General features: G+C 41.6%; 1 protein-coding gene across 4 annotated transcripts in view; it reads right to left on the bottom strand.

Moving 5' to 3' along the window:
• The window catches only part of me1 (malic enzyme 1, NADP(+)-dependent, cytosolic), a 532,089-nt gene that overhangs the window by 357,772 nt on the left and 147,050 nt on the right, over nt 1-27,267 (bottom strand). For 2 of the 4 annotated variants that reach the window (XM_085997486.1, XM_085997487.1), the window contains exon 2: nt 4,827-4,960. In XM_085997486.1, the coding sequence (XP_085853612.1) occupies nt 4,827-4,960 (134 nt within the window). Of the gene's footprint in view, nt 1-4,826; nt 4,961-27,267 lie in introns of those variants that run through there. The other 2 variants (XM_085997488.1, XM_085997489.1) reach the window with 2 other exon arrangements.

Below are 27,267 nucleotides of genomic sequence, written 5' to 3'. Positions count from 1 at the left end.
CCGAGGATGCATGGGCACTTGGTAGCCTCGGACGAGGTCTACTTTGGAAAAGATGGAATTCCCTGCCAGATGGGCCGAAAAATCCTGAATGTGAGGAATTGGGTACCGATCCGGTGTGGTAGCCTCATTCAGGCGTCTGTGGTCACCATCCACCGCCCGGCTTAGGAACAATGTGTAAAGGCGAGGACCAAGGACTATTCAAGCGTCGAATAATACCCAGGCGTTCCATTATATGGAACTCCGCCTTGGCGGCCACGAGTTTACCGGATTCCAGCCTTCGAGCTCTCGCATAAACGGGGGATCCTGTCGTGGTAATGTAGTGCGCCACACCGTGCCTCACGACTGAAGAAGAAAATGGGGGTCTGGTGAGCTCAGGGAACTCACTGAGAAGACGAGAGAACGCATTTGGAGATGGGACAGCACAGGCAACTGACCAAGACATCGTGGTGCTTCGGTGGCAGGGGACCGAGTGAAAAGTGGAGGCACTGATTAGCCGGCAGTTTCGGACGTCAACGAGAAACCCGTTTGCGCAGAAGAAATCTGCCCCCAGGATGGCCTGAGACTTTCGCCATGATGAACTCCCAAACAAAACGTTGGCCGCCAAAACTCAACTGGACCCTACGCTTTCCGAACGTGCGAATGGCCGCACCATTGGCTGCCTCGAGGGGGGGACCTTGACCGCCGGATTGAAGATCTAGCTTCGACACTGGTAGGATACTGCACTGGGAGCCAGTATCAGAGAAAACGTCTCCCTGACAAGGAGTCTGTAATGTATAGGAGTTTCCCTGCGGACCCGACGGCCATCGCAACTCCAGCGCATCCCTTAGGCCTTATTGATCTTCAGAAACCGCTGGTTTGAGGTAGGTTTTTTTTTTGGTGAGAAACTGCAGGGCAGATGGCAATTTCTGGCCTTCGCGCCGAAACGAGCGTGGTATGCACACCAGCCGGCAGGAGTCGTCGTCGGATTCGCTCGTGTAGGGGGGGGGGGGGGGGGGGGGGGTGGGCGCCTCGTGGCTGCACAAGATTGTTGCGAGACGGTGAATATTTTATCTGCTTCCGTGGCGAGTTCAGCACAATCCGGAATCGCGGAATTGGCCAAGGCCATCTGTACTGGCTCTGGTAGTTGACAGAGAAACAGCTCGCGTAACAGAAAATATTGCGATTCCGAGCCCAAAAGCGTGAGCATTTGGCTCATGAGCTCTGAGGGTTTTGAGTCCCCGAGGCCGGGTATGGAGATAAGTCTGCGAGCGTGCTCCGACTTGGACAGGCCGAAAATCTGCAGTAAATGTGCTTTTAAAGCTTCGTACTTGCCATCGTTCGGTGGACTCTCGAGGAGGCGGACGACCCGCGAGGCCGTGGCGCTGTCGAGGGCGGAGACCACGTAATAACAACAGGTCAAATCCGCTGCTACTCCCGGATTGCAAATTGGGCTTCCGCCTGGAAAAACCACGCGGCCGGTTGTTGCTCCCAAAATTGCAGCAGTTTGAGGGTGACGGCGTTCGTGTCCATGATGTAACTTCAACGAAAATTGTTCAAAGAAATCGGGGTCACCAATGTAGGAACTGGGGTTCCTAGCCAAAGAATTGAGATCAACTCAGAAAATCAAAAAACAATCAAATTTAATGACCAAACGAAGCTGTACAGGAAACTGTAGGATACAATGCAAATAGGTCTGGTCTACTTGAAAGCCTCTCTGGAAACTACTAGCAGGTTCCGAGCTCAACTGCTAGCAGGTTCTGAGCTCTGACATGACCTCAACGGCAGGAAGAACGTGATGACATCACTTGACGGACGGCATGACGTCATCATGCGGAGTACAGGAAAGAAGCCCTCGTACAGTTAACAGATACATTAAAGGTGCAGCCCCCAGCTGTACTACATTGCTGTAAAAGGAATTATATACACAATTGTCCGTAATCCTCTGGTGGTTCCATCACAAACCTGCATTTATATAATGCCTTTCACAACCTTAGCATGTCCCAAAGTGCCTCAAGGCCACTGTAGTACTTTTGAAGCAATGTAAGGAAATGCAGCTGCCAGTTTGGGCACAGCAAGGTCCCACAAACAGTGGCTCTTAAGATGTTTATCCAAGTGGCCCCAGCACATACATCAATGGGAGGTCTACAAACTAATCAAAAAAGAAAAAAAAAGCTGGATTTCACTTGTGAGGAGCACACAGGCAAGTTATGGTTTTATACAAGTTCACAGAAAGTCATAAGGCTCAGGGAAATCCTACATGTATTGTTTTCAGCAATTTTCAACACTTTCACTTTGTGCCTCATGTTGCTCTCATGGAGTTGGCCAGTATGGGAGCATCATTGAAATATTTACGTGACCTGACCTTACAATGTGCCAAGGTCAAGAGCCACTTCCAACAGCTAACCCCTGTGGCCCCATTTTCTAGTTCATTTCAGTGACAGCTGGGACAATGTTTCATATGCTGGTGCTGCACGCCAATCACTTTGCTTTGCTCCTTTTAACTAATTTGATATTCTATACAGCAAAAACTAGTCTAGAAGGATTTGCTATTGGTACAGCCCTTTAACTGAGGTGAAGATCAAGACAGACAATCTAAACTGAACGTCACATTCACTGGCTGCCACAAATAGTCGTCATATGTTAAGGTTTCCTCTTTCCTTTAGGGTAGAAACCACCACCTTCTTCAAACAGGATTAGAGCTCTAAACTCAGCTGTCTCCAATGCAACATTACAATTAGTCTGTGCATTGATTGTAGATTTGATGAACTAGTTACAAGTACAGTACTAATTTTTAATCCAGAAACTGAATTTTTTTTTAAAAATTCAACTGCATCTTTATTCAACTCTTACTGCTACTGTTAAAACATTCCTCTGCGTGCTTTCAAAGACAACAATCCTTTCAAACAAAAAAGATAGGGAGTGTGTAAAATTATCATTTCAAGCATGTCTGTCAAAGCAGCATGTACATTACTGACAGACAGGAATTCAAAGTAATTTGTGTGGACCTACAATGTGTTGGCTAACAACTTAGTCATAACATCACTCTGATTTCTTTGCAAGATGGTAAAGAGGAAACTAAAGCTGCCTGGTGCACACACTCCTGACTGAACTTTTAAAAAGCGGATACAGATAATCCACAAACAGCTGCTTCCAGAGTTCCTTCTCCTTCACCCCATCCCTGTGTGATATCCATTAGGCACAATTAGTTTCACAGCATCTGCATTCAATGATACAGTGTTTAGTAAATAGGACAAAAATTTAGTTACAGCACGAATACTTTTGTAGTTTCAGCTAATGGAGCATTTGGCAGTCAAAGTTTCAAGCTCTGAGAACATCTGCATTTACACAAGTCTTTTGAGGACCTGGATTTTGCAATGAATTTCAATCCATGGCAGATCGATTAAAGCCAACCACTCAAATTGTAAAGTTGAGTAGCATCTCTTTAGACTTAGTTTTATGTATAACTTTTTCTGCCACTTTGAAACAAACTTTTAGACGAGAAAGCGTAACTTCAATCTATGTGCTCAACAGTACATTGGATTACTTTTTTAAATGTTCACTTAATCAAAAGAAAACTTGCCTTTCAATGCTCTCGGGGATTTCAAAAGTGATGTGGATTTGCAATGCACTAATCAAACTACATTTAGAGGACAGTGTTTGGTTCTGGTCACCGTGCCACAAAAGGACAACTATTGAAAATGGTCTGAGAAAACCAAGTGTAAACAATGAGCTATGAGGAAATCCAATTTTGAGATATTAATTTGGAAATGGGCATAAGAGAGCACAACTTGGACATTTACTGATGAAAGAAAAGTGGGGAAGGGGGTTGGCAAATATGAAAGACTTCAGGAGTATATAAACATATTAGTGGAATAGTCAAACAGATGGCAGATGCAATTTAATGTGTAGAAGAGCGAGATAATGCATTTGGGGGAGGAAATAAAAGGAATCAAATTAACACAGAATGGAAGTAACGCTGAATGAAAGGCAAGGTGTGGATGAATAGGGACACCAAGGGATTCAAATAACAACAGAAAACGCTGGAAAAACTCAGCAGGCCAGGCAGCATCCATGGAGAGAGAAACAGAGTTAACGTATCAGGTCAATGACCTTGCGCCAGAAATGGAAACAAGCAGGAAAAGGAACAGATTTTAAAGCAGGTTAAGGGATTCAAATATATGGCTTGAAATTTGGCTCCGTAGTGCCCGATTTTTTTGGCTGCACGCCACAATCACATTAATCAGTAGGTAGCACGAAGTTAGCGTGGTGCTTGAACGGTCACACGTTGTTCCAGCATAAATTGAGCCTCAAGGGTAACATTTAAAATCACTATTTCCATTAATTTGCATACATCAAGTTACTGATATTGTGCTTAAGATTTATCCACCACCAAGACAATAGTGCTAAAAACAGCCCTTTTGGCTTATAAAATTCTAAACAAGGCAAACCAACAAATAAGAAATGCAAGCAAATAGGACTAAGTGATTCAGACCAAATTGCCAGGCCCCAGGTTTAATGTGGTTCCAGGACCGCAGGATGGGCATCCCCGAGCACCACTCATTGACAAGATGCCTACTGACTGGTGTATATACCTAAATAGCATTAAATGCTCATCATACTCTGTTCATTGGATAGCTTTAACTTGCTAAATAATCTTACTAGATAAAGGGGTCTCTGTATGGTTGCAACAATATTTTTCAATATTACAATTTCAAAAACATTAATTGCAAGATTAAGGCAACCCAATACTGGAAATGTAAATTGGCACTGGACGTGTTTTGTCTGGTTAGATTTAAGGCAACACAGTCTTACTAAATGTATATGTAAATTTGTTCGGCTATTCTTACCGGTCAAGGTCATCTTTCCTCATTGCATAGTTCTTCAGCACCTGAAGAACCTGAACATCCTGGCCAAGAACACAGGGGGGCAGTAGGCCGTGGATACCCAGTTGTAGTCTCTCCTCCAATGTGAAGGCCATGCCCTAGAAAAAGGTGACAAGATGTGTTAGATTTCTCACCTTTGCTATTGTAAAAGCTTCTTCGGCAGCACCTCCCAAACCTGTGAATACCAATACCTAGAAGGACAAGGGCAGCGTGCATGGGAACACCACTACCTCCAAGTTCCCCTCCAAGTCACACACCATCCTGACTTGGAAATATATCACTGTTCCTTCTTCGTCGCTGGGTCAAAATCCTGGAATTCCCTACCTAACAGTACTGTGGGAGCACCTTCACCACACGGACTGCAGTGGTTGAGCCACCACCTTCAAGGGCCTTTAGGGATGGGCAATAAATGCTGGACTTGCCAGCGACACCCACATCCCACAGATAGGACTTTGAATTTAAAAAAAATTCAGGTACCAACAGTCAGCCTGGAAAACTAGCAACAGCTTCAAAAATGCCGTTACAACCTTGAATGTCTGACAACTGAGAAACAACTCTTAATATAAGCTTATGACATGCAAAAGCAAGAATTTGCACTCAGTCTAATTGAACATGGGCCTATATCAATAGCTGTTGGTGTACCCAACATTCCTTAAACTCTTATTAGAGGAAATGTACTAGAAGTACATGAAAGCCTTTGGGAAATACAAGCTTTGAAGGCATAGTAATTATTCCTAGGCAATTTTGGGCGACTGACACTTTATTGCATACATTTTCCAGTATTTGAGTCTCCAATGAACAGGGGCCATTGTATTTAAAAAATAATCTTAAATAGGAAAAGGCATTTGCTCAATGTCATTGAAAACTACTCTTTTACCATTAGGAATTAATTTTAATTAGGATTTTTATTCTACTAACAGCTGATTATATTTTTGGGAGAATAAAGTTTTAATTACATTTTCTTTTTTAAAATAGTTGCCCAAAAAACAAAAATTATTAAAAGTAAGCAGCAGGTTCTCACTTAATTTTAGCCCAGGTTCAAATATATCTGGGGTCTGTTGAACTTGGAAGCTTCCGGCAGCTTTCTGATCGTCAGTTAATATGTGTTTGTTTTTAAGATCAAGGCCTGTAAAGTGTCATGAAGATTCTACTGTACCATAGAAAAAGAGTTAAACTATAATGCTTGCTAATTGTTAAAATTAGGGCTCCCTAGAAATCACCACCCACCCCAAAAAAAAATGGAACGATGTGGTATTCCAGGAAATTTGAAAACTTTCAACTGCTTTTATAAAAAAGTCTTTACCGTAAGTGAGCTTTGTCTCCCATGATCCAGGAGCTGCATCTCTTTCATTTTGTTCTCACAAAGCTGCATACCCAAGAGATCACTATTTACATCCCTTGCAGTAGTCTGCTTTTTGGATTTAATATACTTGCACAAAATTATCAATCTAAAATTGGAGATTTTTAAAATTATATACATTAATTAGCAATATCATTTACAACAATTCAGCTGAAAAAAATCCAGAATGGATCAATTACAAAACAGATAGATTCCATAAATGACATCCTGGTTTCGGACACAGCAAATTCCAACTGGTTTAAGTTTTGCTCAACTTTGTCTCAGCCTATCTTATTGCATTATTATCACACATCACTTTCCACCAGCAGGGGAAACTAAGCCTTTAATTTGATCAAGTAGCAGAATTCGGAAGAGCTCTAGCTAGAGTGACAATTCCAGTATTTGACCAGAGGGGTTGAAATTGACACTTTTGTAAGTTTTGACTATTCCAACACACTCCTGGCTGGCCTCCCACATTCTACCCTACATAAACTTGGTCATGCAAAACTCTGCTGCCCGTGTCCTGACTCACACCAAGTCTTGTTCACCCATCACCCCTGTGCTCACTGACCTACATTGGCTCCCAGTTAAGCAATGCCTCCATTTTAAATTTCTCATCCTCGTTTTCAAATCCCTCCATGACCTCACCCTCCCAATCTTTATAATCTCCTCCAGCCCCAAAACCCTCAGGAATATCTGCGTTCCTCTATTTCCGGCCTCTTGATAACATTCCTGTGAAGCACCTTGGGATATTTTACTATGTTAAAGGCACTATATAAATCCAAGTTGCTGTTGTAGGCGGTAGATTGGAGAAGCACGACCTCATATACATAGGAACATACAAAAAGACAGACAAGAAAAGCCCAGCTGGTCCATTGAGCTTGTCCCAAACAGTCACAATGCAACCAAGCATCATGATCACCAGTAATTTTTTGTCGTCTCAGAAGATTACACAGCTGCTGGTGAGGGAACATGGACCTATGGAGGGAGAAGTTAAAAAAAGACAGGAGGACAGCAAAATGGAGGTCACAGGGCAAGGGGAGTTGAGATGGAGATTGAAATCACCAAGAATAAGCCTTTCTGTGCAGTGGCTGAGGGAGGAAATCTCAGGTATAAATTCAGGATAAGGCTTTGGCTGGGGGGGGGGGGGGGGGGCGCGTTGGGCATAGTGGAGAATGATATTTTTTGAAGAGAGGATTGAAACAAGATGAGGTGCTTGAAAGAAAAAAGGTGCTGGAGTGGGGAGAAAGGAAGAGTGGTGGTAAGGACCACACTGCCACCACAGCAGTCTGGGTGGAGCAGGTGATGGAATGTATAACCAGGCAGGGAGGCTTCAGTTTGTGACGGTGTCAATGTAATAGTTCACAATAAGGTCATCAATGGCAAGGGTCTTGTTCACGAGCGAGCAAACATTCTGAAAGGAAATGCAGAGGGGGCCATTGATTGTTAATCTGCTGAAAAAGAGTCCAAGAGGCAGGAGCGCTTTGCTTCAGCTTTCAGAGGAGGAATACTGAAATTGTAGAATCACCATTAGGTGGGCATGGCAAAGTTAGTGATGGTTATTATTCCAAGAGAGATGGAACTAAAGAAGTGACTTGATTTTGCAGAAGATGAGAAGTCACACTGGGTGTTGACTTCTCATGTTGTGTTTAAGATGGATCTTAAGAGGCAGCTCTGTGGGGGAACCCTTAAGCAGAATTTAAACTCGTGCTAATCATACAAATACAAGTTCGTTCGTTCTTTCTTTCCTTACATGATTTAGGAATGCACAAGACACAACATTTAAAATAAAAGCATTATTAATTAGCTCCCTCGGTGGCTCACTGGCTGTGACTTGAAGGCATATAGTCCAGAAAGATCCCAGACTTGGTTCACTGGACTGCAAATCCCCTCTGCCCTCAAATATCACATCAATCACTGTCTAATCTTCCACCTCACTCCATGTCTAAGTTCCCATATGAAGCCTACACAAAATTATCAGAAGGCTACCAGCACCTGTGGAACCATACGCCATTCAAAAAAGTTACCACCTGCAGCAGGAGAGGAAAATGAAAGTAAAACAGTGTACATAAGATTTTGGATTAATGTGGACCCTTAATTCAGATGCCCCCTGCTGCCCCAACCACAAAAAAAACCATGGCCTCCCCATCCTGAACCATGATGGGAACATAAGCTTGCTACTATAATAACAGAAAATGCTAGAAATACTCATGTCAGGCAGCAACTGCGGAGAGGGGTAGGGAAAATGCCTCCTCTAGACCCATCTTTTGTTGCCTTACTTGTCCCATTAACATCTCCTTTTGTCTGACACCATCATCCCTTTTGTCATTTAATCTCTCCCGCTGCCACCCTTGCACAGACCTTCCCTTTTGTTCTTCCCTCTCCTCCCCCTTTTCCCTGCCCCTACACTTGCTTAAAACCGGTTACATCTCCAGCTTTTTCCAGAATGGTGTGTTGCCTCCCTGGTGCAAGGGTCAAGGATGTCTCAGAGCAGCTGCAGAACATTTTGGAAGGGGAGGGTGAACAGCCAGTTCTCGTGGTGCATATAGGTACCAACGATATAGGTAAAAAAACAGGACAAGGTCCTAAAAGCTGAATATAGGGAGTTGAGGTAAATTTAAAAAATAGGACCTCAAAAAAGGTAGTAATCTCAGGATTGCTACCAGTGCCACATGCAAGTCAGAGTAGAAATAGGAGGATATTTCAGATGAATACGTGGCTAGAGGAATGGTGCAAGGGGGAGGGATTCAAATTCCTGGGACATTGGAACCGGTTCTGGGGGAGGTGGGACCAGTACAAACCGGACAGTTTGCACCTGGGCAGGGCCGGGACTGATGTCCTAGGGGGAGTATTCGCTAGTACTCTGGGGGAGGGTTTAAACTAAAATGGCAGGGGGTTGGGAACCTGAGCAGGGAGACAGAGGAAAGGGAAACAAGGATAAAAGCAAAAGACAGGAAGGAGAAAAACAAAAGTGGCAGTCAGAGAAAACGGTTTAAATCAAACATGGCCACAGTAAATAATAATTCTAAAAAGGTCCAAGAGTGTTAAAAAACAAGCCTGAACGCTTTGTGTCTTAATGCGAGGAGCATTCGCAATAAGGTGGATGAATTAGCTGCACAAATAGAAGTAAATGAATATATCATTGGGATTACGAAAACATGGCTCCAGGGTGGCCAAGGCTGGGAACTCACTATCCAGGGGTATTCAATATTCAGAAAAGATAGGCAAAAAGGAAAAGGAGGTGGGGTAGCATTGCTGGTTAAAAAGAGGGGATTAACACAATTGTAAGGAAGGATATTAGCTCTGATGATGTGGAATCTGTATGGGTAGAACTAAGAAATACCAAGGGGCAGAAAACGTTAATGGGAGCAGTATTTTGACCTCCAAACAGTTATGCGGAGGTCGGGGATGGCATTAAAAGGGAAATTAGAGAAGTGTGCAATAAGAGCACAGCTGTTATCATGGGTGTCTTTAATCTACATATAGATTGGGCTAACCAAATTAGTAACAATACTGTGGAGGAGGAATTCCTGGAGTGTATACGGGATGGTTTCCTGGACCAATATGTCGAGGAACCAACTACAGATCAGGCCATCTTAGACTGGGTATTATGTAACGAGAAAGGATTAATTAGCAATCTTGTTGTACGAGGCCCCTTGGGTCGGAGCCATCATAATACGATGAATTCTTCATTAAGATGGAATGAAGAGTAGTTGACTCAGACTAGGGTCCCGAATTTAAATAAATAAAGGAAACTACGATGGTATGAGGCACGAGTTGGGTAGGATTGATTGGGGAATGTCACTCAAAGGGTTGACGGTGGATAGGCAATGGCAAACATTCAAAGACCGCATGGATGAACTACAGAATTTGTTCATCCCAGTTTGGCATAAAAATAAAACAAATAAGGTGACTCCACCGTGGCTAACAAGGGAAATTAGGGATAGCATAAGATTCACGGAGAGGACATATAAAATTGACCAGAAAAAGCAGTAAACTTGAGGATTGGGAGCAGTTTAGGATTCAACAAAGGAGGACAAAGGGATTAATTAAGAGGGGGGAAATAGAGTAGGAGAGTAAGCTTGCAGGGAACATAAAAACTGACTGTAAAAGCTTTTATAGATGTGAAGAGAAAAAGATTGGTGAAGTCAAGCATAGGTCCCTTGCAGTCAGAATCAGGGGAATTTATAAATGGGGAACAAAGAAATGGCAGTCCAATTAAATACATATTTTGGTTCTGTCTTCACAAAGGAGGACACAAATAACCTCCCAGAGATGTCAGGGAACATAGGGTCTGATGAAAGGGAGGAACTGAAAGAAATCAGTATTTGTAGGGAAATGGTGTTAGGGAAATTGACGGGATTGAAGGCCGATAAATCCCCAGGGCCTGATAATCTACATCTTAGGGTACTTAAGGAAGTGGCCCTAGAAATACTAGATGCATTGCTGGTCATCTTCCAACATTCGATAGATTCTGGAACAGTACCCATGGATTGAAGGGTAGCTAATGTTACCCCACTGTTCAAAAAAGGTGGGAGAGAAGACGGGGAATTATAGACCGGTAAGCCTGACATCGGTAGTGGGGAAATGCTAGAGTGCATTATAAAAGATGTAATAGCAGAGCACTTGGAAAACAGTGACCGGATCGGACAAAGTCAACATGGATTTACAAAAAGGTAAATCATGCTTGACTAATCTACTGGAATTTTTTGAGGATGTAACTGGTAGAATAGATAAGGGAGAACCAGTGGATGTGGACTTTCAAAAGGCTTTCAATAAAGTCCCGCATAAGAGATTAGCGTGTAAAGTTAAGGCACATGGGATTGGGGGCAAGGTGTTGACTTGGATAGAGAACTGGTTGGCAGACAGAAAGCAAAGAGTTGGAATAAATGGCTCTTTTTCCGAGTGGCAGGCAGTGACTAGTGGGGTACCACAGGGATCGATCCTTGGACCCCAACTATTCACAATATATATTAATGATCTGGACGAGGGAACTAGATGTAATATCTCCAAGTTTGCAGACGACACAAAGCTGGGTGGGCGTGTGTGCTGTGAGGAGGATGCCGAGAAACTACAGGATGATTTGGACAGGTTGGGTGATTGCATCTGCCATGCTTCTGCCCAATATAATGTGGATAAATGCGAGGTTATCCACTTTGGTGTCAATAACAGGAAGGCAGATTATCTCAATGGCAATAGATTGGGAGAAGGGGAAGTGCAACGAGACCTGGGTGTCCTTGTGCACCAGTCGCTGAAGGTAAGCATGCAGGTGCAGCAGGCAGTTAAGAAGGCAAATGGTATGTTGGCCTTTGTAGTGAGAGGATTAGAGTACAGGAACAAGGATGTATTGCTGCAGTTGTACAGGGCCTTGGTGAGACCACACCTTGAGTATTGTGCAGTTTTGGTCGCCTTATCTGAGGAAGGATGTTCTTGCCATGGAGGGAGTGCAGCGAAGATTCACCAGGCTGATACCTGGGATGGCAGGAATGACATAGGAGGAGAGACTGGGTCGATTGGGCTTACACTTGCTGGAGTTTAGAAAAATGAGGGGGGATCTCATCGAAACTTATAAAATTCTAACAGGACTAGACAGACTAGATGCAGGAAGGATGTTCCCGATGGCAGGGGAGTCCAGAACCAGGGATCACAGTCTAAGGATAAGGGGTAAGCCATTTAGGACTGAGATGAGGAGGAATTTCTTCACCCAGAGAGTGGTAAACCTGTGGAATTCTCTACCACAGAAGGCAGTAGAGGCCAATTCATTAAATATATTCAAGGAGTTGGATATATTTCTTAAGGCTAAAGGGATCAAGGCTTATGGAGAGAAGGCAGGGACAGGGTACTGAATTTGGATGATCAGCCATGATCTCATTGAATGGCGGAGCAGGCTCGAGGGGACGAATGGCCTACTCCTGCTCCTATCTATGTTTCTATGTTTCTGACAGAAGGTCATCGACCTGAAACGTTAACTCGGTTTCTCTCTCCACAGATGCTGCCTGGCCTGCTGAGTATTTCCAGCATTTTCTGTTTTTTTTGAAGATTTCCAGCATCCACAGTATTTTGCTTTAGTAACTTGATACTATATCTTTCAGGCTCACACCAGAGAAATGGTGCAAAAAAAATCATATTCCCATTTAACCACCAAAAGATGTTCCAACATAAAGATCCTGCCATCCATGGTGCTCTGCCTATCTAGAGCAAACAAAGTGGCAAGCATTTCACTGTATACGTGTGCTGCTATTTTTCATAGGGAAAGCCATCTGCATTGCTTGACCTGTGCCAAAAAGCATTTCCCCCCACCCAAAAGAATCTAAACCAGTCCAGTTTAGATTTCAGATTTGATTCAGGGCTCAATTGTGCCATCATGATCTGGCTCTATGTAAAAATGATTGCTAATTCAAGCAACAAAATGTACTCCCCACTGCTCAATAGCTCACAAATGTCTTATGCAGAGAAAAGCAGATCACAAAATAATCTGTAACTTAAGGTCTGTTGTATAAATCTATTGGAAAAAAAGTCATGACCTGCAGCAATTTACGGTTCAAAGTAGCTACACCGAAACAAAGGGTTTTATCAAATAGGAGGGGTAGCACATCCACGTTTCCTGGTTTAGTGAAAGCAAACGTTTTCTTCCCTTAAAAGAAATGATCAATCTTCGGCTAATATTAAAAGCACCTTTTGAAATTTCAGCCATAATTAACAAGATAAGAGTTACATAGGACAGGAATAATTAATCATAGTCTGCACCAGTAGTGTAATGCATTAGCAGACATTCGCTCTTCCCAAGCTGTATGTTAATTTGAAACACTTGGAATAGCCCTTGTAATTAAAAGCCTGCCAGAGTTAATACATGTGCTGCACTTCACTGCTTTCTACAAAAAACATGCAAAATCCACTTTTAAAAATACATCAGCATCTACTGTCTTGCGATATAACCTTTGGGATTTTTAATGTCCCATCATTTTCTAATATGCAACTTTCTAATTCAATTTTCTCCACATCACAATTTCAGTGGCACACAAAGCTGATTACGATCAGTACCTACTGTGGATTGCCATGAAACAGCATTGTTCGTTGAATATCCTAGTAAACACAATTTGATTGCCTAATCCTTTTGACTTTCAGAAACGGATCATTTTTGGGGGTTCTGTAAAACTAGAAGGAAAGAGACCGAAGTTTCTTACCTCCTAGTGAACCCTTTGTTGTATTCAAATTTTTCAAACTAAGGCAGAATATAAATACGATCCCGATTTTCCAGGTTTAACCCCCAAATCCCTACAAATGCAAAAGTCTGTCATATTCCTTTTGAAAGGGAAATGCCATATCAGAAATCAGTTAGAATATCTTGAAAGTAACCCAACTTTTCTTAATTACAATGTAGATTTATAAAAAGACCCTGCAGTATTCTGTGGTGATTGGACTGTACATTTGCATCAGTAAATCTGAAAGTAGGCACAATTATACTAGGTGTCACCGAGTGAACTTAAAAAAAGGACCAGTAGCAAGATGAAGAATCGTGCTGTTTAGTGGGCATCTATCCCACAACTGGAAAAGACATTAAAATCCACAATTGGCAGAACTGTAATTAGATTGATTTATGGAAAGCTGTCACCCAGTGCATTTTGAATGTTCATACAAACTACATATGCAATTTTCCCCAAGGAAATTAGTTCCCCTTGAACACATTTTTTTGTCGTCTGCATTCTGAACAAGCATGTAAATGGAGAGAGTGCCAGCACAAGCATTTAGAAAATTTGGCCCCAAACCAAAAAGTGCATAATTTAAGGGTCAGCTAGGTTCCCCTAGAAGCATGTTATAAGTGGGGTAACATTTGAAGTATTTTTTTTTAAACTAAAGATAATATCAGGACATAGATTAGTCGTGGTGGCCATCGGCACATGGCAAGCCTAATTGGGATCCTATTTTAAAAAGTTTGTGTTTCCAATTTTCTTGCAAAAGTAAACTATTTGAAGCCTACATAAGTTAGTCTTGTGACCCATTGTTGGATCATACTATTTAACTGCAGGACACATCAAATGTTCAAATTAAATCATTGGCAATTATATACTTTTGTTACAAAATGAAAACATTGTGCTTTTCAATTTAGTTAACAGTTTTTATTTTAAAATGTATTTTTATCCAGCAGATTTTGTGCTAGATACCAGAAAATTTTCCAAAGTAATTAATGTCTGCTCTCCAAGTGGAAAATATTCACTTTGAAATCAGTTATCGTAAGGAATCATGGAATGTGGAAATACCACACAATCTGTTAAACTAATTCCTTCCACAGGCCATGTACAATCTGCTCCATTATGGGTTCCACAGAACCAATTTAATCTCCTGTGGAAAGGTTCAGCTTCTTCCCCAAACTGCAAATTATATAAGAAAATCAAATCAAGAGTCAGTTCTTGGTACCAAGGCCAAGGCACTGCTTAGAACCCGAAGTGTCGAAGGAATTTGATTTCCATATCGTGGTTAGCAGATCAATATGTTGGCTATTAGACTAGCAATGTCTGGCTGTGACAAATGTTCCTTCCTCAGTATCCATAGTTATCAAATACTGCACTTAATGGAGTGTCTCATGGAAGGAAAATATCCCATCATAGGGTAACAAATTAAGAATTGGCATCATCTGCTTGGTCACTTACGTCACGTAGACTAGGAACATACTTTGCCCACACCACCCAATGAACCGCTCACTACAGATGGGCATGTAGTGGGAGGTGGCCCAAAAAAGTGGAGCTCAACTACAGTGGCAGGAAATAGGGAGAGGGAGACAGAAATGTAACTTTTTTTTTTTAAGATTTACTCAGAAGACTGCTTTCTTCAGTACTAAACAAAATGGGTCACAGAAATAAACATTGTGCACACTTCTGAAATGAATGCCCTCTAATGATAAGACAAAATGCCAATGCAAAACATCCAGGAAAGGTTTTTTTTTTTTAAATGCTCCAGCACAATTTATTTATTTATTTTTAACAGTTCAACATTATGGCTTCACATTTATTGCTGTATTACATTCCTATCACTGTATGAGGCATTTGCACTAAGGTACACATAACACTCTAGGGTTTCATCGTAATCAAATATTGGCACTTAGGAGCACAGATTTTTTATTTTCTGTAAAGCAGGTTATTTTAATTGGAAGAGTTTTCAGATTTTCAAAAATCATGTTAGTAAATGGGAAAGTGAAATTAAAAAAGTGTAATTCACTAAAGAGGTCATGGAACAATTTACTATACTGAACTATATATATAGTAAATTGTTCCATTACACTTTTTTTTTAATTTCACTTTCCCATTTACTAACATGATTTTTGAAAATCTGAAAACTCTTCCAATTAAAATAACCTGCTTTACAGAAAATGTAGCTATTTCAGATGCAGCATAATGGTGCACAAGTGAGAGAATTTTAAACTTGAAGGATGTAGGTTTACAATTGCATTTTCCACATGGAAAATTACTGATCACAGCTTTACCAATTACTTCTCCAGAAGGGAGGGAGGGAGGGGGGGTGAGAGAGAGAGGGGGAGAGAGAGAGGGAGAGAGAGAGAGAGAGAGAGAGAGAGAGAGAGAGAGGGAAAAAAATTGGAGGGAAAGTCACCAAAGACTTACTACACAGTGATTTCAGGAGTATGGAGGAGAACTGGGTTTTATCACTGTCTTCTTGGGCAAAATAGAGGGGAAGCATACTCCTTCTACAGACTAGGTTTTGGCACGAGGGATTCAACCCTACTTAATCTCAAAAGGAAAGCCAATTGGCAAGATGCCAAGATAATGAGAGCAAGTGAGAGCCATACATTGAAAGAAAGGGAGAGAATGAGAAGAAAACCAAAAAGGTAATAAATTAGAGTACAAGACAAGAAGATAGTTACAGAAAGATAGAGCACTTGGTTCACTGAAATAAAGCTTGATTGGTTTCTGGTAATTTTTCTACTGGCTGTTCAGTCTGCCTGGCCTTTACTGCCAATATTGCAATCTCAGAGATTCACCAATAGCCCCTGCAGTTCACTGCCAAGGGATACAAGGTACCATCCAGGCATAGCTATCCTACCAACTTCAACCTCCAGTAAGGGTGGCTGAAGAAAATGAAAACAACTGTCTCACTCCATGAGCATTCATGCTCCATTCTGTGCTCCTGCTAATTGTCATCATGTGGTCCTTTTCCCCACAATTTATTCATAACTAGATGGAATTTTGCAGAACCAGGCAGAGTCCCTTATGAACTGAAACCTACATCTATTTGCTGCAATGACCTGTATATCGTGACTAGATTTAATAATTAACCCTAAAGTGGGGTAAACTGCATACATGTGGGATGCCCAAGTTCTCCAATCACCTTCAAAAAATGTAGGAAACACATCAACAGAACACAGTGTACAGGCTAAAACTACTTGGTCCATTTATTCACAGGTAAAATATACAGAAGCAAAAAAAAAGATATATTTTAACAGCATTGGAATTAAAAACAATAAAGCTCAAATCAGTAGATTAATTCTTAGAAGCGGCTAATATACCCTTTTCAAAAGATGTTTTAGTCGGACAAGCATCAGATCTTTCAGATGCAAACACAGCTCGTTTCCTTCATAAAACTACAGGATGAGATGTTGTAATTGTGAATCATGAGTTCCAGCTCACTCACCGAGCCTGTTGCTTTTAGCCCAAAACTGTAAACAAGCAGCCAGAACTAATGGGCTTCTTTCCTGTAACGCCCATTATGTACTTAAAGTAAACTAACAGATGTCAATAGTCCTTGCATCTTGGGAAGTGATGTTCAGAGCTTAGAAGCCTACAATTTCCCTGCCCCGCCCACCCCCGGCCAAACTGGTCTTCACTGCAGAAGACCATTGGAAAACACAAAATGTGTCCGTCAATCTCATAACTAACATCTCAAATAAGTTGTCGTGTGATTGAAACCACTTTTTAATTAGTGGTTATCACACACTTCGTGGGTCTCTATTTGAGCCCTGTTCCCTACCCACCCCAGAAAAAACATTACACAAAAGAGAGACAGAAGTTTACATTTCCATGAACTTTAGCACTGCTGTGTTGCTCCCAATACTGTACTACTGTGCAAGGGGGCAATAAACTTGCTCCCTTTGGAAAGATTACAATAATATGGGGAGGGGGAACATGAGCCAATTTGTTTTACATCACCATGTTCTTGGGGTGCACCATTTTCTCAACTAGCCGAGCAAAAAATTAAAAGCAGCATTTGCATTTCATGGACACAACACAGCTACACCTGCAGTAAAGGAATCGTTCTAATGGCACAATAAATTCGACCAAGTGGTACTAGACCATCTCAAGTAACCAATGTTGGAAAGTACATGTGCAAATGTCAGGCATGGATAGCATGTAGTTTGGCTAGGATGCTCCACTTAATAACCGGCCACCGTTAATGGCCACTTGGCTAAAACACTGAACGCCTTCCAGCCTGCACAACTGTAGAGAGTTTAAAAAGTGAAAACTTTGGGTAGAAAATACTGAGATTGCATCCACATCTGGTACATTCTTACCTACTCAATTATCCCATATTTAATTATTCCCCGGATAACCTCAAAATTAAACATTCAAAATAATTTGGGGGCAGGAATGTACTGGACTTTATAAATTCTCAATTTGTTCTAATTAGTACTGTAATATCACCCAAGAACTATAGCCTCAGGGATTAATAAAGATCAGCTTTGCAGTTTAAAGTAAAAGGGATTCTGCAAAATAACCAACTTCTGCTTTCAAGTAATGTTTCACTTTCTAGGAATCAGTGACAAAGCATTATTTTATTTGGCATTATGGTAAAAAAAAAGTTTGTAATTAAAAAAAGAGTCCAAACATGTTTTTTGTAGGAACAGTTGCCTGTCCGGAAAGAACTTGCAACTCAACTACCCGAACTTGCTGAATAATTGTAAAAGCAAAGTTTGTAGTCATGTATTGTACTTCTGCAAGGATTCAAAAAAAAAAAAGTACTACTTTCAACATTTGTTTCTAATTATTAAAAAACAATTGAGAGAAACAGTTTACTTCAGGTTGAGTTGGTTTCAGAGGATTATACGGCACCACTAAAACTGAAGAATTGTCATTTAGTATATTAATGAGTTACTACTATAAATCACAATAGAAAGGAGGAGCAAAATTCAATCACTTACAATTTCTGACACAAATATGGTATTCTACGGGTACAAGTAAAGCTGCTTCATAAAACGGTCAGCTGTTTGCACTCAAAAACCTTTGGTAGCCTTAGGCTGAAATGGAACAGTTGTCCTCCCAGGACCTACTGTACAGATTGGCACTAAATGTATCTGGTACAAGAGATGCCTATTGGAAGGCTTCTTTGAAAACACACTCTCCAGAGATCCCATGGTCTAAAAAGACTGAATTCACTTAATTTCTGACTGTTATTTTACATGGAGTAGATATTAGATTTGGACATTTTTTCCACCAAAACCACAATTAAATACAAATATATTCTCTTGCTGTGTATGTTTTTCATGATTACCTCATCTGGTCAGTATTACGGTGGTAAAAAAGTTCAAGCCAAATTATAAGAAAAATTTCTATGCACCAATTATACAGTGCATGTAGCAGGACAAGATCATCTTGCAGCAAAAAAACCCTTCATATATCTATCACAGGCAGCAATTTTATAATTGCATCCAACCCTTCTAAATATACACCCACCCCAGTCCTGTACCAACTGGTGCCACATTTCTACAGGGAGCGTACCTGGGGGCATGTGCGCAGACAATTTTGAATTTTTTTTTTTTTTTATATAAATGGTGCATTCTAGTTAGTGGAATCAAAATGCTGATCACAGGCAATTAGCATACACAATCGTTCCTACTTACTGATTTACATAATTACATAGAATTACCCATAGAAACAGGTCATTCAGCCCAACCAGTCCGTACTTCTGTTTATACTCCACAGGATTAGTAGTCCTGATCGCATGTGCCCGCTCTGTTCCCATATTCTTTTATCGCCTTTCCCAGAACCATTGCTCTTAAACATCGACATGGTCTCTGCTTCAATTACCAACTCGAAGTGCATTCCATAGCCTCCCAACATTCTCCTGTTCAGTAATGCATTTCATCTTATATCTATCTATGTCCTTTTGTTCCTGGCCTCTCAATTGCTGGAAGCAATTTCTATCTGTTGTCCCATCCCTTCATAACTTGAAATATCTCCATCAAATCACTCCTTAATCTTCTCTACTGCCTTAATCTTCTCTATTGCTACGAAAGCAGCCCCAATCTCTCCCCCAGCCCCCAACCAAGTCTTTTGTCATATTTGTGAATCACTAACCCAGCACATTGCAAAGACTCACCCCTTGTAAAAAAAAATTGAATTTTACATTCAAATGTGAAAGATCACAGTAAATCACTGCAGCATTCCCCCACTCAACTTCGCATTTCTTTGTGTTCATCTCCAATTACGTTCAAAGCTGCTGTATCTAATTTTTAAACAAATTTAGTTCTGCTCACATGCAAAACATAAATCAATGAACCACCCATAGCCCACATGCACTTTAAGTGACCCAGAAGTAATCAGCATACTATAAAAATGCAAAAAAGTGAATTCAGTTACTGTATGTTTTACTGTTAGTCATGCATCAAGTCAATTTGCTACTGTTGTAAGTGGCATTCAAAATTCTTTTACTGATATAAATGAACTAAAGACTAGTTTTATTCATGGTAAATGTAACATGTTATTTTGTGAGCTATGAAAATTAAGTACTTTGGAATTTATCCAGAGGTTAGGACGTAAATTTTTTTAACCACCTTTATGCACTCAGTTCATGTGGCTGATCAGGGTGGAGGCTAAAAGCATTTAGTTACAGAACTATAAGTAATCAGGAAGCCCCGGAGGGCTGCAGGTGGCAAAAGATGACATTTACGGGATGAAAACTTTTTGCTCGACTTTTTTTTTTTAAAACGTCGAATCAGCTGTGTAGTTTTCATAGCATGTGAAGACATTTAAAAAATCTCCAGAAATTCCCCATGTGCTATCAGAGCTGTATGCACAAGAATGTATAGCACCAACCAGCTTGCACCAGTTCAAAAACCAAATGCGCAGTTCAATTGATTTTTCTTAAATGTCTGTCCAACTCCTTCTCAAAACTGTGACAGTTAGCTGGAATGTCAAATCCAAAGATTAGGTGTTCAAGCTCCACTCCTTGGCTTCAGCATAACATTTATGCCCGATGATATGTACATAAAACAGAGACCCAACCCCCATCTGTTTAGGTGGGCGTAAAATATCCCAAATGACTAGCCAAAGAGCAGGGAATTCCCCCAGTCTCCAACCAAAACAGATTAACTAGCCACTCATCTCAGTTGCAGTTTGTGGGATCTTGCTTTGCATACATGGACTGCTTTGGGAGACAGTGACTGTACTTCAAAAGTAATTCACTGGTGTAACATTCAGTACCTTCAACAACCAATGTCATTTCTATTGTCTCCATGGACTGCTCATTCCAAACATTCACCATGCCCCATGTAAAATGGTTATATAGGAACAGGAGTAGGCCATTCAGCCCCGAGAGCCGGTTCTGCCAATCAGCGAGATCATGGCTGACCTGTATCTTAACTCCAGCTGCCCGCCTGGGCTACATATCCTTTGATGCCCTCATCTAGCAAAAATTCATCGATCTGAGATTTTAAATTATTAATTGAGCTAGTATCTATTGCCTTCCACCATCCTGTGTGTGAAGAAGGGTTTCCTAACTTCTCGCCTGAATGGCCTGGCTCTGATTTTAAGATCTCGGCCTAGATTTTCAGTGTGCCATGAGGCGGGCTTTTAGGTGGGCGGGGGGGCAAAAATCCCAAATTCGGAGGTCCCGACACCATCCCGCCCAAAACCCGCCTCCACGCAAGTTTCACAGGAGGCGGGTACCCGCCCCGCACTGGGACCCGCGGCGGGAAAGGATTAGTACCAATTAACTACCTGTTGTTAACAGGTAGTTAACAGGCAGTTTTTAGCGTAATCCCTATTTTGAGGGGTGTTGTGTGGGATTCCTGACAGCTCCAAACCACGCCAGGTTAGAGCAGGCGGGCCGTCGGGTTGAAGGACTTGGAGGGGTCACGGTGTCGGTGTTCAGATGAGTGATGGGTGCATGAGTGCAAAGGTAAGTGCGCTTGGTGTGACTGAAGTGTGTAAAGAAGTTTAAATTACCTGAACAGCCTTTCTTCCTTTAGGTTTCAGGAGTCCATCACTCAGCCAGCACTGAAGCGACAGCCTTCAGCTTTCATTGCCGGTGAGAGTTCTAACTGAGTGTGTAGAAGGACTCAGGTTAGAAGTCCTGAGAGATTAGCGTGCAGCATAAGAGATTAGCGTGCAAAATTAAGGCACATGGGATTGGGGGGCAAGGTATTGACTTGGATAGAGAACTGGTTGGCGGACAGAAAGCAAAGAGTTGGAATAAACGGGTCGTTTTCCGAGTGGCAGGCAGTGACTAGTGGGGTACCGCAAGGATCGGTCCTAGGACCCCAGCTGTTCACAATATATACTAATGATCTGGACGAGGGAATTGGATGTAATATCTCCAAATTTGCAGACGACACAAAGCTGGGTGGGAGGGTATGCTGTGAGGAGGATGTCGTGAAACTCCAGCACGATTTGGACAGGTTGGGTGATTGGGCAGAAACATGGCAAATGCACTATAATGTGGATAAATGTGAGGTTATCCACTTTGGTGGCAAAAACAGGAAGGCAGATTATTTGAATGGCAATAGATTGGGAGAAGGGGAAGTGCAGAGAGACCTGGGTGTTCTTGTACACCAGTCGCTGAAGGTAAGCATGCAGGTGCAGCAGGCTGTTAAGAAGGCAAATGGTATGTTGGCCTTCGTAGCAAGAGAGTTCGAATACAAGAACAAGGATGTCTTGCTGCAGTTGTACAGGGCCTTGGTGAGACCACACCTTGAGTATTGTGTGCAGTTTTGGTCGCCTTACCTGAGGAAGGACATTCTTGCCATGGAAGGAGTGCAGCGAAGATTCACCAGGCTGATACCTGGGATGGCAGGAATGACATATGAGGAGAGATTGTGTCGATTGGGCTTATAGTCACTGGAGTTTAGAAGATTGAGAGGGGATCTCATCGAAACCTATAAAATTCTGTCAGGCCTGGACAGACTAGATGCAGGAAGGATGTTTCTGATGGCCAGGGAGTCCAGAACCAGGGGTCATAGTCGAAGGATAAGGGGTAAGCCATTTAGGACTGAAATGAGGAGGAATTTCTTCCCCCAGAGTGGTGAACCTGTGGAATTCTCTGCCACAGAGGGCAGTGGAGGCCAGTTCATTAAATATATTCAAGAAAGAGTTGGATATATTTCTTAAGGCTAAAGGGATCAAGGGATATGGGGAGAAGGCAGGGACCAGGTACTGAATTTGGATGATCAGCCTTGATCTCATTGAATGGCGGAGCAGGCTCGAAGGGCCAAATGGCCTACTCCTATCTTCTATGTTTCTATGTAAGTCAGACGGTCAGTGTTCGACAGCTTCAAACAGCTGTGAAACACTGATATTTCATCGGTCACGACCTCTTGACAGATGAAATTTCAGTCTGACGTCACCTGCTGCTGGGTGGCCCTTAATTGGCCTGCTGGGCGGGCTCAACAAGGTCAATCAAGGGAAAATCGCATGGATTGGCTGGACGTCGATGTAGGCGGGACGAAACCCCGAAAGTTGTAGTCCTGCCTCCTTCCCGACATCTTAATGAAAATCGACCCCCATGTGTCCTTGTCCTGGACTCCCCCACCAGCAGAAAGTCTCTCTTTCTACCCTTTCAAAATCCAAAAAACCTCAATCAAATCACCCCTTCATCTTCTATATCCTCAGGAATACAAACCTAGTTTATGTAATCTCTCCTCATAAAAGAAAGACTTGCATTTATAGCAGCTTTCATGACCACCGACGTCCCAAAGCGCTTTACAGCCAATGAAGTACTTTTTGAAGTATGTCACTGTTGTAATGTAGGAACATAATCTAACCTTTAGAGCCTTGGTAACATTCTGGTGAATCTGCACTGCACTTCTTTCAAGGCCAATATATTCTTTTGAAGAAACTATACACAGTACTCCAGATGTGGTCTAACCAGGTCTTTGCATAGCTGTAGCTAAATTTCCTCTCCTTTATATTCTAGCCCTCTAGATATAGATATAAAGGCTAACTTTTGTACCCAACAACTAAATTTTAGTGATCTGTGTACATGGACCTCTAAATCTCTTCGGACCTTCACTGTTCCTAGCTTTTCACCAATTAAATACTCAGATCTGTCCTTTTTGGTCCAAGATAGATGGCCAGGAAAGCTCCCTTGTTCTAGGTCAGCTGTGGCTCAGTGGTAGTACTCTTACCTTGGAGTCAGAAGACTGGATTGAAGTCTCACCCCAGGGACTTGTGCACATAAGAGGCTGAAACGTCAGTGCCATACTGAGAGCGTACTGCACTGTCAGAGGTGCTGTCTTTCAGATGAGACGTTAAACCGAAGCCCCATCTGCCTGCTCAGGTGAACATAAATGAATCCCATGGCATTATTTTTCAAATAAGAGCTGGGGAGTTCACCCCAGTGTTCTGGCCAATATTTATCCCTCAACCAACATCAATAAAACAGATTATCTGATCATTTATCTCATTGCTGTTTGTGAGATCTTGCTGTACGCAAATTGACTGCCACTACATTACAACACTTCAAAAGTGCTTAATTGGCTGTAAAGTGTTTGGGACATCCCGAGATTGTGAAAAGGTGCTATATAAATGAAAAGTTCTTTCTTACTTAGTGTATTTCCATTAAAAAAAAGGATACATTCATACTCAATTAGCTGTTATTCAAGAAATTTTTCAAAGGAAAAGTAATTTTAAAAATTGCCTCTGAAGATACATGAGAAAATTTAAACAAGGAAAAAAACCATTAGGACCAACAAGCCTGTCCCTTTCCTACTATCTTCTCACTGTATCCCTCAATCCCTTCCATCGTTACAAACATACCCAAATTGTCTTGAGTCCATTAATATGGTCTACTTCAAAAACCTTCCCTGGTAACTTATTTGCAGTTTTAGGGCTGCAGTTACTGTAGTCCATGGTCTCAAAATCAGTGCATAGAAAATACACACTTAGCAGACCATCCTTGGACACATGGACAGATCTCTTCTCTGCAGACAATACTTTTTTCATGTTAGGGAAGCACTGACCAATTGCCCACTTTAGTACAGCATTAAAAAAGTTCCAAATGTTACTAGACAATCTATTGGTCTTAAAATGCAGCTTTGGGCTACAGTTTTACTGCACCAAATAGACACCAGAGCTTCCTGGCTTTAATGCTCTAGAAGCCACACTGGGAATGGTTTCTCAAGTTACTCTATACTACCACTTGTGTTGATGCATAACCAAGACCACATTATGTTGAAGTAAAAGTGGCAGAGTAACTCACCACCTAGATTTCATCAGCACTGTTAATCTAAGAACATCAGTGAAGAATTTGTTTGAATTGTTTGGCACAATTTAAAAAAAAATAAACTAGCACATTGCCATTTCACCTGCTCATTTACCGATTTCCAATTCCATTGCAGTTACTTATTTTAATCTGCATTTTACTGAACCCAGAATTTTTTTTATATTCTCTTAAAAATTCCTTCAGCATTTAAACAGAAAACAGTCAGTTTTGGATGATTTTTCACGACACATTTTCATTTCCTAGTTCCCTTTAGATACATGGTTTACTCTTCTTATCTAAAGATAGATTTGCTCCCGCCCCCACCCCCGCGCCCGCCCCCCGACCCCCCCAGGTCTCCGAGGGATAAAAAGAAAACACTAAAATAGTATGGTTCTTAGCTGTAGAATGTATTTTACTCTCAATCCTGCCATGCATTATCTTAAATTGTACCATGTATTTCTATGTGTGACCACTACCAACTTCTACACTGTTTATGCTGAACAATTTTATTTTTTCCAGACATGCAAGGCAAGTACAGCAAATGCAAACAGACTTCCATGCACATAAAAATGCCACTAAAGATACAAAAAGGTGGTTGTGCTTGCGATTGCATGGCTATAAACAAAGGTCCACTTACAACTCCCAGCAGGAAAACAGGTGGCTTAGGAAGTTTGACATCAGCCTTTCACCTCTTAGGAACAAAAGAACCTCTTTTGAGAGAGTTAGGGCATTGTAAATATATTGGTGATGTCCATCACCATTTCAAGTATTACTCGAGACAGATATGCAACAGCTAGACATATATTTAAATGGAATGTTGGCCTTTATCTCAAGGGGGTGGAATTCAAGAGTGAGGAAGTGATGCTTCAGTTGTACAGAGCTTTGGTCAGACCCCATCTGGAGTGCTGCATTCAATTTTGCGGACCAAATCTCATGAAAGACACTGCCCTTGAAAGAGGCAGAGAGCAGATTCATTGGAATGATACCAGGTTTTAAAAGATTAAATGATATGAGGGCAGGTTGCACAAAATCACATTCCCTTGAGCTTAGAAGTTTGAGCAGTGAATCAGCCCAGGGGTTTAAAATGAAGAAGGGATTCAATAGGGTAGATACGGAGACTGTTTCCTCTGTTGGGGGAATCCAGAACAAGCAGGCATAATCTTAGAGCTAGTTCATTTAGGCATGAAAATGAGGAAGCATTTCATAGCATGGTTACAGCACAGGAGGCCATTCGGCCCATCGAGCCTGTGCGGCTCTCTGCAAGAGCACTTCAGCTAATCCCACTCACCCGCCCTTTCCCCGTAGTCCTGCAATTTATTTTCCTTCAGGTACTTATCCAACTTCCTTGGAAAGCCACGATTGAGTCTGCCTCCACCACCCTCTCAGGCAGTGCATTCCAGACCATAACCACTCGCTGCATAAAAAAGGTTTTTCCTCAGGTCACCTTTGGTTCTTCTGCCCACCACCTTAAAATCGGTGAACTCTGGTTCTCGACTCTTCCGCCAATGGGAATAGCTTCTGTGTCTAGACCACTCATGATATTGAGCAACTCAATCAAATCTCCTCTCAAACGTCTCTGCTCCAAAGGAGAACAACCCGTTTCTATCAATGTAACTGAAGTCACTCATCCCTGGAACCAATCTTGTAAATCTTTTCTGCACCCCCTCAAAGGCCTTCACATCCTTCCTAAAGTGCAGTGCCCAGAACTGGACACAATACTCCAGTTGAGGCCAAACCAGTGCTTTATAAAGTTCATCATAACTTTCTTGCTTTTGTACTCTATACCTCGATTAATAAAGCCCAGGATCCCATATGCATTTTTAACCACTTTCTCAACCTGCCCTGCACCTTCAATGATTTGTACACATATCCCCCAAAGGTGTCTCTGTTCCTGCACCTCCTTTAGAATTGTACCCTTTAGTTAATATTGCCTCGCCTTGTTCTTCCTACCAAAAAGTGTATCACTTTGCACTTTTCTGCATTAAATTTCACCTGCCACGTGTCTGCCCATTTCACCAGCCTGTCTAGGTCTTCTTGACGTATATCACTATCCTCCTCACTGTTCACTATACTCCAAGTTTTGTGCCATCTGCAAATTTTGAAATTGTGCCCTGTACACCCAAGTCTAAGTCATTAATATAGATCAAGAAAGTACCAACTCCTGGGGAACACCACTGTATACCTTCCTCCAGTCCAAAAAACAATCAATCATTCACCACTGCTCGGTTTCCTGTCACTTAGCCAATTTTGTATCCATGCAATGAGACAGGGCTAATTAATAACCTTGTAGTAAAGGAGCCTCTGGGGAGCAGTGATCATATGATGAATTTTATGTTGTGTTCGAGTTTGATTTAGTGAAGTCCAAAACTAGGTTCCTAAATCTGAACAAAGCAAACTATGAAGGTATGAAAGGAGAGTTGGCTAAGGCAGGTTGGAAAACTAGATTAAAAGATGACAATATAAAAGCAATGGCAAACATTTAAAGAAATAATTCATAATTTGCAATGAATATACATTCCCTTAAGGAATAAAAACACCATGGGAAAAATGATCCACCTGTGGCTAACAAGAGAAACTAAAGATAGTATTAGATCAAAGGCTTATAATGTTGTGAAAATAATAAGCCCGAGGGTTGGGAGGACT

This window comes from Somniosus microcephalus, chromosome 9 (genome assembly GCF_052327205.1).
Source record: "Somniosus microcephalus isolate GS21.2 chromosome 9, FLI_Smic_1.0, whole genome shotgun sequence".
NCBI classification, from domain to species: domain Eukaryota; kingdom Metazoa; phylum Chordata; class Chondrichthyes; order Squaliformes; family Somniosidae; genus Somniosus; species Somniosus microcephalus.
The sequence above is the reverse complement of the archived record's forward strand: the minus strand, read 5'-3'. Positions and strand labels throughout refer to the sequence as shown.